Raw genomic sequence first — 12,974 nt, forward strand, 5'->3', positions numbered from 1 at the left:
TCTTGAAGATTTCTGGTAGCTGTAATTCTAGATCTAGGTTTCTGGTAGTTGTGATTCGAGATCAAGAAGGTTTATGATGGCTGTGATTCTAGATCGAGAAGGTTTCTGGGAGCTGTGATTCTTGATCAATAAAGTTTCTGGAAGCTGTGATTTTAGATCGCGAAGGTTTCTGGTAGCTGTGATTCTTGATCAATAAAGTTTCTGGAAGCTGTGATTTTAGATCGCGAAGGTTTCTGGTAGCTGCGATTCCAGATCTAGAAGGTTGCTGGTAGCTGTGATTCTTGATCAATAAAGTTTCGGGTAGCTGTGATTCTAGATCGAGACGGTTTCTGGTAGCTGTGATTCCAGATCTAGAAGGTTGCTGGTAGCTGTGATTCTTGATCAATAAAGTTTCGGGTAGCTGTGATTCTAGATCGAGAAGGTTTCTGGTAGCTGTGATTCTAGATCGAGAAGGTTTCTTGTCGCTGTGATTCTAGATCGAGAAGGGTTCTTGTCGCTGTGATTCTAGATCGAGAAGGTTTCTTGTCGCTGTGATTCTAGATCAAGAAGGTTTCTTGTCGCTGTGATTCTAGATCTAGAAGGTTTCTCGAAGTTGTGATTCTAGATCTAGAAGGTTTCTCGAAGTTGTGATTCTAGATCTAGAAGGTTTCTCGAAGTTGTGATTCTAGATCTAGAAGGTTTCTGGTAGCTGTAATTCTTGATCTATGTTTCTGGTAGCTGTGATTCCAGATTGAGAAGGTTTCTGGTGGCTGTGATTCTAGATCTAGAAGGTTGCTGGTGGCTGTGATTCTAGATCGAGAAGATTGCTGGTCGCTGTGATTCTAGATCGAGAAGATTGCTGGTCGCTGTGATTATAGACCTTGAAGGTTTCTGGGAGCTGTGATTCTAGATCTTGAAGATTTCTGGTAGCTGTAATTCTAGATCTAGGTTTCTGGTAGTTGTGATTCGAGATCAAGAAGGTTTATGATGGCTGTGATTCTAGATCGAGAAGGTTTCTGGGAGCTGTGATTCTTGATCAATAAAGTTTCTGGAAGCTGTGATTTTAGATCGCGAAGGTTTCTGGTAGCTGTGATTCTTGGATCAATAAAGTTTCTGGAAGCTGTGATTTTAGATCGCGAAGGTTTCTGGTAGCTGCGATTCCAGATCTAGAAGGTTGCTGGTAGCTGTGATTCTTGATCAATAAAGTTTCGGGTAGCTGTGATTCTAGATCGAGACGGTTTCTGGTAGCTGTGATTCCAGATCTAGAAGGTTGCTGGTAGCTGTGATTCTTGATCAATAAAGTTTCGGGTAGCTGTGATTCTAGATCGAGAAGGTTTCTGGTAGCTGTGATTCTAGATCGAGAAGGTTTCTTGTCGCTGTGATTCTAGATCGAGAAGGGTTCTTGTCGCTGTGATTCTAGATCGAGAAGGTTTCTTGTCGCTGTGATTCTAGATCAAGAAGGTTTCTTGTCGCTGTGATTCTAGATCTAGAAGGTTTCTCGAAGTTGTGATTCTAGATCTAGAAGGTTTCTCGAAGTTGTGATTCTAGATCTAGAAGGTTTCTGGTAGCTGTAATTCTTGATCTATGTTTCTGGTAGCTGTGATTCCAGATTGAGAAGGTTTCTGGTGGCTGTGATTCTAGATCTAGAAGGTTGCTGGTGGCTGTGATTCTAGATCGAGAAGATTGCTGGTCGCTGTGATTATAGACCTTGAAGGTTTCTGGGAGCTGTGATTCTAGATCTTGAAGATTTCTGGTAGCTGTAATTCTAGATCTAGGTTTCTGGTAGTTGTGATTCGAGATCAAGAAGGTTTATGATGGCTGTGATTCTAGATCGAGAAGGTTTCTGGGAGCTGTGATTCTTAATTTTGATAAATGTGTCAGTTTTCCTTCCATATGTTCACAACTATGGTAAACAGGTGAACTTGGAGAAACTAAATCTCGACTCTCACCTGCAAGTGCCCATCGCCCTGCTTAAAATTATGATTGGATCACAATGCACTTGTTGGGTCCATAAGGCCTATAATAGACAGACAGAGGCATTTTATGAAAAAACAAAATTTGGTCAACCTTGAACAAATTGCAACAAAAAGTGTATCTCTGCTGTTTTATACTCCTGAATGTCCTCAATGTGTAAAGAAAATGTGTAAAAGGATCCTCGTAGGGGAAAACCTATGAAAAAAAATCACTGGAATATAACCGCACCCAAAATTGGAATTTTTCCACATTTCAGCCTTCTTGAAAACATCTCAAAACCTTTGTGGATGTGCCATCATGGCCAAACACGACAAGGGCTTCTCCATACTTCATTGTCACAAAGTCTGTGTTGTGGATTGCAGATGTCTTTTTGTGGATCCATGTGACCATGGGATGCGCTGAAGTGGTACCCCATCCTCCAAGACATACTGGGCATAGCCCATCATCACCGGAACATCAGTTGTCAGAAGACCCCAGATGGCATCAGCCAGGGCTGGCTGCAATGGTTCTCAAAGCAGCAGAGAAGAATTGAAGAGGGCTGATGGGTGATTGCACAGCTCATACTCGAAGGCCGATTCGAGATTATCTGATGTCTTTGCAGCAGTGATGAGTCTCCGGAACAGTTGTGGGTCGACCTGGACTTCATCACCGTCAATCTTGACCAACGATTTTGTGTCAAGCATGACAACCTGGTCTTTCCTCCTGAATGTATACTTCACAGCAGTTTTCCCCATCCATGGATTTCAGAATCGTGCTTCCAACTGCCCCTGCTGTGTCGACGCTGACGTTGTGGTGTGCGTGGACCAGTGACAACGTTCCACAGACTTGGGTCAAAACAGAAAAGATTTCACTCCTGGAGACAGTTGAGAACTGTTAGCGTGTCCTTCCAGTCATGGGCTTGTCTAGCTCTCGTCATGTCCTTGTTCTGTTCTCCTGTGTTGGAGCTCACCCCCATGAGCTCTTGCATTGCCATGTTAACTTCTGCACAGGCAGGCATGAATAGCAGCCACATCAAACGTTGTTGCTCTGTTATTCCTCGCCCTCTTGTGAAGCCCCCGCTAATATTCATGCTCCTCATCAACACCTGCTCGATTATGAGATCTGAGGAAAGACCAGCCCACAGATGTCACTTCTCACTACATGGAGACCCTCTTCAAATCATTTTTGGACGTCAGGTTGTTGAGATTGGAGATTGGACATCTGCCATAGATATACCCTCACAGATTTTGTGTGGAGGTTGTGGCCTGATCCTGCCAGTTAGGGTACCATTTCTGAAATAGCCTGCAGGTATAATGCACAATTACCAGTACCCTCTGCCATGACGAATTTGTGCAAGATGTCTACCATATCCATGTACTGAACCCAGAAAGCTGCAGTTCAAGACAGTCCCTGATTCTGTTCAACACATCAGACTGGCAAACTTCATCTGCAGACATTGATCCATCAATCAGCTTCTCAAAGAGGAGAGCAACTTCGTCCAAGTCTGTACTCCTGCTCGTATCTGCAGCAGTGTTGTCATCTGATGGGGTTGCGGCTGCTTCATCAGAATCCAGATTTTCAGACTCTGTCTTCTGAGTTGTCAGGTTGCCGTGACAGAGGGACATTAAATCTGTTGGACAGCAGTCGGGCATCGAGTGCTACGTCAACAATGAAGTGTGTTTGAACTGCGCGAGCAATGGGCTTGCAAGTCAGCATGTGGACAGCATTGGGTGCATTAAATGTCAAATGGAAATGGTAACCATCCATGCATGATTCAAGGAGTTGTAAAGGGTACAAAATGGCTAACTAGGACTGTCAGAAGTGCAGGTATATGAGTGCAATGAGAGCACAGTGAATATAGGTTAAGCAGGCATCTTGATATGCTTTCCCATAATCCAAGAAAATAAAAAAATAACGATTTCAAGACTTTTTCCCCTCGCAGAATTCCTTAAGACTTTTTATATGCTGTCGAAGACATCTTCCGAGGTATGACGCAAGAAAGAGAGGTTGTGTTGCAGTTTGTTCGAGGTCATAGTGCAAAATGACTGTACCACCAAAGTACAGCACATAAGTTACTGAGGATCATCCCATTGGAGCTCTGAAACTGTTTTGAGGCTCATGCTACTGACAAGATTCCATTCACGTATGTGTGTGCCATTCCAGTAGCTTTGGTAATGTACTGCAAACTCAAGCTAGAATGGCACTCCTCTACGTCATGACGTCGACCGATATGCCTCCGCCCACATTATTACATCGTTATACACACTTGTACCAAGTTTGATTGAAAGCCCTTCAGCTGTTCTCAAGTATCACATTTTTACCTGACATGACCTGTGACATTTGATGCCAAAATCTAAGCTGTACACCTTTGCATCATAATGTAGACTTGTACAAAGTTTGGTCAAAACCCCATCACTGGTTCACAAGTTAGCACAGCAACAGAATTTTTACCTAACGAGACCTCTGACCTTTTGAACCTATAATCTAATAAGTTCATCTTTACATCATTATGCATACTTATACCAAGTTTGACTTAGATCTCTTCAGCCATTCTTAAGTTATCGCAGCAACGAAAACCTATTATGGATGCAAGGACAACCTGCTAACACAATGCCTCCGGCGACAAACATCAAGACCTAATAGTGGGGCAACTTAGCTAAATATAGCATAACAATTGTGCATTTTGCGAGGAAAGCACCAAATTTGGCACACTGGTAGCCTATCATATTATGAACAGATTTGGATATTGGGCCATCTCAATATTTTTGATGGCAGTGGAAAATGGCTGCCACAGCCATCAGCGGCTGAATTTGACATGGCCCAATATCCAAATCTGTTCATAATGTTAGGCTACTAGTGTGCCAAATTTGGTGCGTCCCTCACAAAATGCACAATTGTTATGCTATATTTAGCTAAGTTGCCCCACTAGTGGTGAAACTTAGCATAACAATTGTGCATTTTGTGAAGAAAGCACCAAATTTGGCACACGAGTAGCCTAACATATTATGAACAGATTTGGATATTGGGCCATCTCAAATTTGTTAGGGTTAGGGTTAGTGTGTGTGTGCCGTTCCTCGGATGGACGTTAAATAGGTATCTCATCTGCCAGCATTAGTTGGTGAATGTTAAAGATCCCACGGTGTCCTTCGTGAAGAGTAGTCGAGCTATTGCTGGCACCATGAACAAATTCCAAATTCCAGGCTAGCCAACAGGGGGACATTGCACCAGCAGCATAGCAACACCCTAAGCCAATGATGCTACCCAGCAGCCTTGTGCTGCAAACAGAAGTAGTAGTAGTATACAGCATGGCAGAAACACCAAGGCCGACATGAATGTATGCACACTTGCAAGATTAGTATTGTCACAAGGTATGGCCATTGTGATGACTGACAATATGGGACTTTTGAAATGTCTCAAAAGCTACATGATACCTTTCACACATGTGCTGTGCATTCGCTTTCATTGACTCACTTCTGCCCATCAGGGCATTTTAAACCTGCCTGTGCTTGGGTGAAATGAGATCCTCTTTTTAACACAATTTGCAGTCTTCAAACGAAAGAGTCAAACTGGGGGAAATTCCAAAATGGTAAACTATAACAAGAAAAAGAGCAATCACAGATTGCAGACCCTCGCCAGAACTTGTTTTGTGCGGTGTTGGTGTACAGGTGTGTTATGTAATTAATGAGACATTTATAACTGCCACTTTATAAGTGCTGGCAGTGATGACCGGGTACCAAGACGTCCCGCTTTGATTGCACACTTGACCCTGACCCATGACATTTATTATTATTCAATTGAATTTAGAATGGGATTAAAATATATTAAATTCAAATCAAATAGGTACAGTCCTTAATTGGAGTAATCAGAAGGAACCCAAACAAGCAAAGATGAAGTCATCAGGAGGAACCTGGATAGGATTCGGGTTTCAGCTGCTGCTCCTCTTCCCTCAAACCCATCCAGGCACAGCCAAGTGAGCCGAATATCTTCTTCTTCTTCCTCTTTCGGTTGCTCCCGTTCGGGTCGCCACAGCGGATCATCCGTTATGATCCGCATCCTGATTTGGCATAGGTTTTACGCCGGATGCCCTTCCTGACGCAACCCTGGTCGCCTCTTATGACACAGGGATAAGGATTGGGTTTCGCCATGATTCCAGGCTGCCCTCCACCCAATCATAGCGCGGCCCAATGCAGAGCTCCCGTCCTCAAGCGATCCTCCAACCCAAGCCTCCGAGTAGCCGGATTACAGGTGCACGCCACTACGCCCGGTCCAAATGAGCCGAATATAAAAAGGAAAAATAAAAAAAACCCAGATCAAAAAATGAAATATTTATGGCTGCCAAACCATACATTCCATCAGGTTGGAATTTAAAACCTATATTCCCTACCAGCACTACTAGATCATAATTGTGAAATTTCACAGCAATCGATGAAGCGGTTGAAGAGAAATAATATTTCAAAATATTTTTGCTCAAGCCAATAGGGCTGCCAGACCGTGTGAACTATCAATTATTCGTGAACACCCTGGTATCCGAAGGCTTAGGAAACATTTGTGTGAAGTTTCCCATCGATCTGTCCAACCGTTCTGGAGAAGATTTTTTATAGGTTTTATGATAAATCCAATATGGCTGCCAAACCATGTGACTTACGACATCATAGTTGTGAACATTTTGTTCTTCATGGATAGTCAGTCATACCTGTAAAGTTTCACCTCGATCTGTTCAGCTATTTTAGAGATTTTTGAAGGTTTTATTTATTTATTTTAAGGCATGGCTGCCGAACCACATGACCGATTAAGTCATCATTTTATTTTTTCTGTGGACCAATTTATCTCAAGATGACCCTCAAAAGTGTTCATACTGATCAGATGTAGCATTCTACATATGCAATTATGATGTCATAAAAAGAAAATCATACTTATTCCCCATGAGGAATCCTTGCCATGTGCCATTTTTTTCCTTGGTGAGGTTTTGGAGATACAGAGGTCCAAAGTTTTTCCATTTTTCCAACATGGCTGCCAAACCATGTAACCAATGACATCATAATTAGCAATAAAACATTCTACATGAATAGTCGCTCCCATGGGGAAAATTGTGTGGCAATCCGACAAGCGGTTGCAGAGAAAAACACTCACGTTCTGTGTGGACAGACAAACAAACGGACGCAAATACAATACCCTCTCCTCTGGCAAGGGTAATCAGTGTGCTCCTGGATTGAAATCGGACTCACACGAACATGGGAAATATCTGTGGATGAGAGGTGTCACATTGTTCCCATTTCCTGTTAATATCAACGAGCGGCTGAAGTGGAATAGGAGAGTATGACTGCCTGGTGACTGGCAAACCTACACACAACTTGATGATGTGCACCCATCACTTCATTGTGCTCAACATGGATGGGAAGTGGGAAGAAAACTCGGTCTTGGAAGCACCAAAATCCTGAACTATTCCCGTGGAATGATTGGCGTCTCGTGTACATATAAAACCACCACAAATTAAATGGACTCTCAATAAACTTCAAGCCAGTAAAGAAAGTTTAAATATACAGTCAACTTACTGAAGAACTAATGAACTTTCACAATGCTTTCCATCCATCCATTGGGACCATCCCCTCTTGTCTATGCAGAGCGTTGGTGCTGCCTCAGCAGTCTCCTTGGCTATTGGGCACAATACTGGACAGGGTCGCCACTCCAACACAGGATACCAGCAAGCTGGTACTCATTGTGCCGACCTCGGAAGGATGACAAGCAGAGTCAACCCCACCTGGTATTAATTCAGCAGAAAGCAGAATTTGAACTCGGATTCCCAAGCCCACCACCCTAACCATTAAGCCAACACCAGGCATAGAATTCTTCGCTTCCGGCTGAGTGAATCAATGCCAATGGCAGATCATTCTCATGCTACGGTGACGGGGAGGGATTGTTATATCTCCACGACTCACCAGGGGCTGAAGAAGTCGATTTGGAACAGCCCACAAATCCCCAGAGAGTTAGAGGTTTGAAAATTAGCCTATAGTATTCTTTTTATCATTGTAACTTTGCTTTCAATAATTAATATAGACCTACTTACTTCTGACATCACTCAATCCATGGGTCCTGCACTGTAATTCCTGCACAATACATTCTGTGTATATGAGCTCGGTGAGTTCCAGTATCAAACAAAATCGAGGATAAATCACGGCTTTGAAGAACTCTTAAAACCAATTCACACAATACATCCATGATGCATAGGCCTACATATCAGTCGTTACCTCAAACACACGATTATATTGTGCGCTGATCGCCATTTTTGCGAAGGAATTCTGCACATGTGCACTGATGCATAGTGGGGCGATCACGTTATTTTGAACATCCCATATTGCATCATAACTGTGCTGTATATTGAATTAAAGTGTGGGCTGGCAAGGTAGCCGAGAGGTATGCACACTCACCTGAGCTGTGGAGCCTGGGTTTAAATCCCAATCCAGCTATACACTGTCATTCTGGTGTTTCACAGGCAGGGTGGATGCATCAAAGTGTGCGGTTTCCCTTGGATGGATATTAAAATGGGTGTCCTGTCCGTGAGCATTAGATAGTGGATGTTGAAGATCCCACAGTGTCCTTCATGCAGAGTAGGCAATTTAGTGCTGCCATCCTGAACAAATTACATTCCTGTCTGGACATGAGGGAATAAGTGGTCTGGTCATCTTGAAGCCCTCTTCACATCAACTCTCCGGGTGATACTCCAGTGGAGCAACATAGTGGAACTCCGTCGTAAACCCGTTCACTTTGCCTTGAAAACATCGTGTCAAACTCATGAAATTTCTGCATCAAATTAACTGGGCCCCACTCACAGCAACCGGACCTTCTCCGTATTTGTCGCTAGGTTACCAGTCAGGCACAGTTTGCCGAATACCACCATGCGAGTGGCACGCAAGTGGTTAGGTGTAAAATGAACTCTCACCTTTATCATTCCGCATCAAATGTCTGCGTTAAATAGAGGAGCCATTCGCATTGCCATTACTCTAATGTTGCTATGTTGTTGAAGCAGAGCAGGTAGCAGCTTAAAGTACTCCTTCGTAAGTCTCTTCACATCAAAAGCCACTATGGTGCTGTTGCGGACATTTTCGTTGATGTGGAGGGGGTTTAGAATGTAGTTACTTTCAGGGTAGCAGTTTCTGCACTACAAACAATTTGATGTGAATGGCCTTCAGACACAAAGGGCAACCTACACACACAAAAAGAAATCCAAAAGAGTGCAAAAAAAAGACACTACACTTGTTAAGATGGGAATTGGTCAGCTTGCTTTATCCTCCAATGGTGTGTGGTTGATAACACAAAAGTGAAGCAAATATAAAAGTCAAAAAAGGTTTTTGAAATTAATGCTTTCTGTTTTAGTCACAGAGTGGCCTTCATCGGGGACTACATGAGTTGCATGTGCAGCATTGTACTGTTCTTCCCAAAGATAATATCAGATACCTTTCCAGAGAGGAGGAAAGGTGCAATATTCTCTCAAGTCCAGCAAACCAACTACCAGATCCTCCTCAAGTGAGTTGATGATAATAAGTGGACTAGTTTTGAAGTGTGGGTAAGATGTGGTATTTCCAGTGCTGCTTAACAAGACTTCAATTGGACAGGAAATGTACAAAACAGTCAATTAATCAAAGTATCGCAAGCCGATTCACTTTTCGCAAGCGACATGGTTACGCAATATTGTTTCGCTCGTATTATATCTGGATTAAAACGAAAATAAAACTTTGCAAATCAAGAACGGTATTGATGACATCATAATCGATCGAGTCAACAGTGTAGGTTGGGGCCAACTGAATGCATCACCAACGCGTGCCACATTCCATTTGGGTTTGATCAATTCGATCCTCAAGAAGCATTCCAAAAGCGTCTTATGCACGCCAAGTGATCATGTGAGATCAATCGGACTACCTTTTGATCACGTGACCGGTGTCGTTTTGCCCTTTCATCTGAGAGGTCGCATCACTGTGGCATTGATGTGAAGTTCTGTGAACGTATTCCCACGCAGAACCAATTCTGCAATTGACAAACAAAGAACCATCGTGTCGTTTCACACTCTGAGAAACGTCATTGCTCTTCTTCGTTGTTCAATTGTGAAACCCATGCTCGTCAAGGAAGCTATAAAGCAGCTATTGGGAAAAATGCACACAAAACTTAACATCTATAAGGTGGAAGGACATTGCCGTACTACCAATGTGGTGAAAGGAAAAACAAAAAGTGCTGTGGCCAAGCAGGATTCTCGGTTCAGATTTTTTGGTAAGCACCTTGCACCCCCAGTTAAAAGCGACAACACCATCCTTTGCCTCCTCCAGAAAGAATAGGCACAAGCTTCTTGCATTGCAACCAATGAAGGCTGCCCCATGGCCAAAATGCCAGAAGTAATATTTTCTCATAATTGACAAATTCTGAAGATGTGCCAAAAACAAACAAAGACAAAAAAACACCTTTTTGCGCTTTTCAGAAATTCTGTACATTTAAACTAATGCTATAATCACTTTTCTGCTAATACAAAACACATTTCCTACGGATTACAATGCGAAGATTTGGACTTTTTCATGTCTGAGGAACAATGGTCATGGTTCTAAATACCCATATCGAAGGGTGAAAGAAAATTCCAACAATGCGAGGTTCCATGGATACCAAGAGAAGGCAAGCAAGTCAAACTACTTTGACTATGTACACCACATTGACAAAAGTTTCTAACGCGAAGTACTGCATGATTGCAGTAAAAGGTTCCTGACATCTTGACATGACTCGAAGTCCACGGCGAGCTATATGTAATATTGGTGAAAGGCCAGCCGATCCATGAATGGTCGCACCAGGTTGTCGGTGGCGAAGTAAAAGACAAGGCCAAAGGTGATCGAGATGGGAAGAGCTGGCAAGGCCTTTTTGAAGATTGCCAGCAGCAATAAAGTGAGGCAAAGACCCTGCACATAAAACCTTCCATTAGCCCCACGTTTCGCCAACAAACATCGAACGGGGTGAATCGTTGGGTTATCAAGTTAAAGGCATGAAAAAAAAAATTCAACACATGAAAAATCCCTTCCCATGCTGCATATCTACGTTGACACAGCTCAAGCGAACATCGATTCATAAGTTAAAGCATCAAGCTCAGGTTTTAGCAAAAATGAGGATTTGGAACACTTTTGTTCATTTTTTTTTTTCCCCAACATGGATCATGAAGGAGCTGTGCACACACGTGCAACTTGCACGTAGGATAAAAACATTAGGTACTTCGACGTTAACGACAAACATTCGTAGACAATTGACAAACAAACACGATATCCGAGATGGCAACTTAGACACTCATTCAGCACGGCGAGGCAGACACCAACAAGGCCAATTCAATTAAGATAGATTACACAAATCAAAATAGACATCGATCCATCCGACAACGATGCCTTTCTTGTCCAAAAAAAAAAATGCTTCATCTGCTCCATTAACCAGTCAGTGAGAAGTCAAGATACTGGGAAATTTGCAAACTTCCACTGCCTCTCCCAAAGCGGACTTACGATAATGATGGCCACAAAACAGGCAAGGGTCGTGTTCCAATCTCCACTTGCCGTTGCTGAAGCTTTACCAACGAGTACACTGTAGAAAATGAAATCTCCGAGGCCCAACTTCACCCCACCTGCACATGGCCACGTAAACCAGGATGGAAAATTAACGTTCGTGTGTCCGAGCAAGATCTTCTAAAATACCGTTGAGAGCACTACACAATGTACTAGATTAGAAACCTGTCAAGCGAACTGGATCTTTCGAAGTCACGATTCTAGAGACAATATTGTTCACTTACGCTCTTCGTCAGAATCAGGGAGTGGAGCACGCTCTTCTACAGAGTCCAAGACTTGCCCTGTGGCTGGTTCTTGCGTATCCGTACCAGCTGACGGGTTCTGTTGACGTCTTTCAGATTGGAGATCATGGTGTCCACTGTCCTGTGCATGACTTTCAGCATTCTGTGCCCCTTCCGTCAAGCTGTCTGTTCCTGACACGATACAACCAAAAGCTTACAAGCAGCACAAACAATTAATCCCCATTACATTACGGCTCTGTAAAATAGACTTATGAATCAAAAGAAGTTTGGCATGCAAGTGAACACACCAGCGGTGACTTGCTGCAGGTCCCTCAAGGGTTGTCGGGAATTTCCCTGAGCTTGTGAGTTTCGATCAGCCATGTTGACGAGCCAAACCATTGTGGCTACAAAAAAAAAAAAACACGTTTTTGAAAAATAAAAAGAATCTGGCCCACAGGTAGAGATAATGCAAATTAGCAAAATCCGCAAAATCCAAAGCAAGACCGATTACAACTTTGTCATCTCATTTATGACCGTTCACATATTACATACATGTGTAAGAGGGGAATCAAATTAGGACAGCAAATGAAATTCAAATAATGCCAAAGAATGGAAATGAGGCAACAAGAGTGCATAAAGATTTTACAATGCAAAATTAATAAATATATTAAATAATAAATATAAATCCACACAGTCGTCATTGAGCCTGGTGTTGGCGCAGTGGTAAGGGCAGTGGCTTGGGACCCAAGAGGTCCTGAGTTCAAGCCCCGTTGGGACACTGAATTAATATATGTATGTATATGTATATATATATATATATATATATATATATATATATATAATGTGTATATATATATAATGTGTATATATATATATATATATATATATATATATATGTATCTATATATATATATATATGTATCTATATATATATATATAAATATATATAAACCAAGTAGAAAACACCAGGGGGTTGACTCAGCCTGCCATCCTTCCGAGGTCGGCGAAATGAGCACCAGTTGTACTGGGCCCGGTGTATGCCCCGGTTAGAATAGGTGTACCATATCCCTGTGTGTCGTAAGAGGCGACCAGGGTTGCGTCAGGAAGGGCATCCGGCGTAAAAACCTATGCCAAATCATTATGCGGACAACAAAACGAATTTCCATACCGGATCGGTCGAGGCCCGGGTTACCAACGACCGCCACCGGTACCGGTGGTCAGCAGGGTACCAGTGGAAATTGTGCTA

The 12,974-nt window shown here is 42.7% G+C and overlaps 1 protein-coding gene across 4 annotated transcripts in view; it reads right to left on the reverse strand.

Moving 5' to 3' along the window:
• Positions 1 to 9,183: 9,183 nt before the first annotated feature.
• Positions 9,184 to 12,974, reverse strand: part of LOC147023870 (presenilin-1-like) — a 44,820-nt gene continuing 41,029 nt past the window's right edge. For 3 of the 4 annotated variants that reach the window (XM_085889756.1, XM_085889755.1, XM_085889753.1), the window contains exons 8-11: positions 12,037 to 12,132; positions 11,732 to 11,920; positions 11,448 to 11,566; positions 9,184 to 10,862 (exon numbers count right to left, since the gene is read on the reverse strand). In XM_085889756.1, coding sequence (XP_085745882.1) covers positions 10,707 to 10,862; positions 11,448 to 11,566; positions 11,732 to 11,920; positions 12,037 to 12,132 — 560 coding nt within the window. In that variant the 3' untranslated portion in view covers positions 9,184 to 10,706. The remainder of the gene's footprint in view (positions 10,863 to 11,447; positions 11,567 to 11,731; positions 11,921 to 12,036; positions 12,133 to 12,974) is intronic. The other variant, XM_085889757.1, reaches the window with a different exon arrangement.

Source organism: Eptatretus burgeri, chromosome 7, assembly GCF_056783735.1.
Source record: "Eptatretus burgeri isolate ZD-2024b chromosome 7, Ebu_testis_v1, whole genome shotgun sequence".
NCBI lineage: Eukaryota > Metazoa > Chordata > Myxini > Myxiniformes > Myxinidae > Eptatretus > Eptatretus burgeri.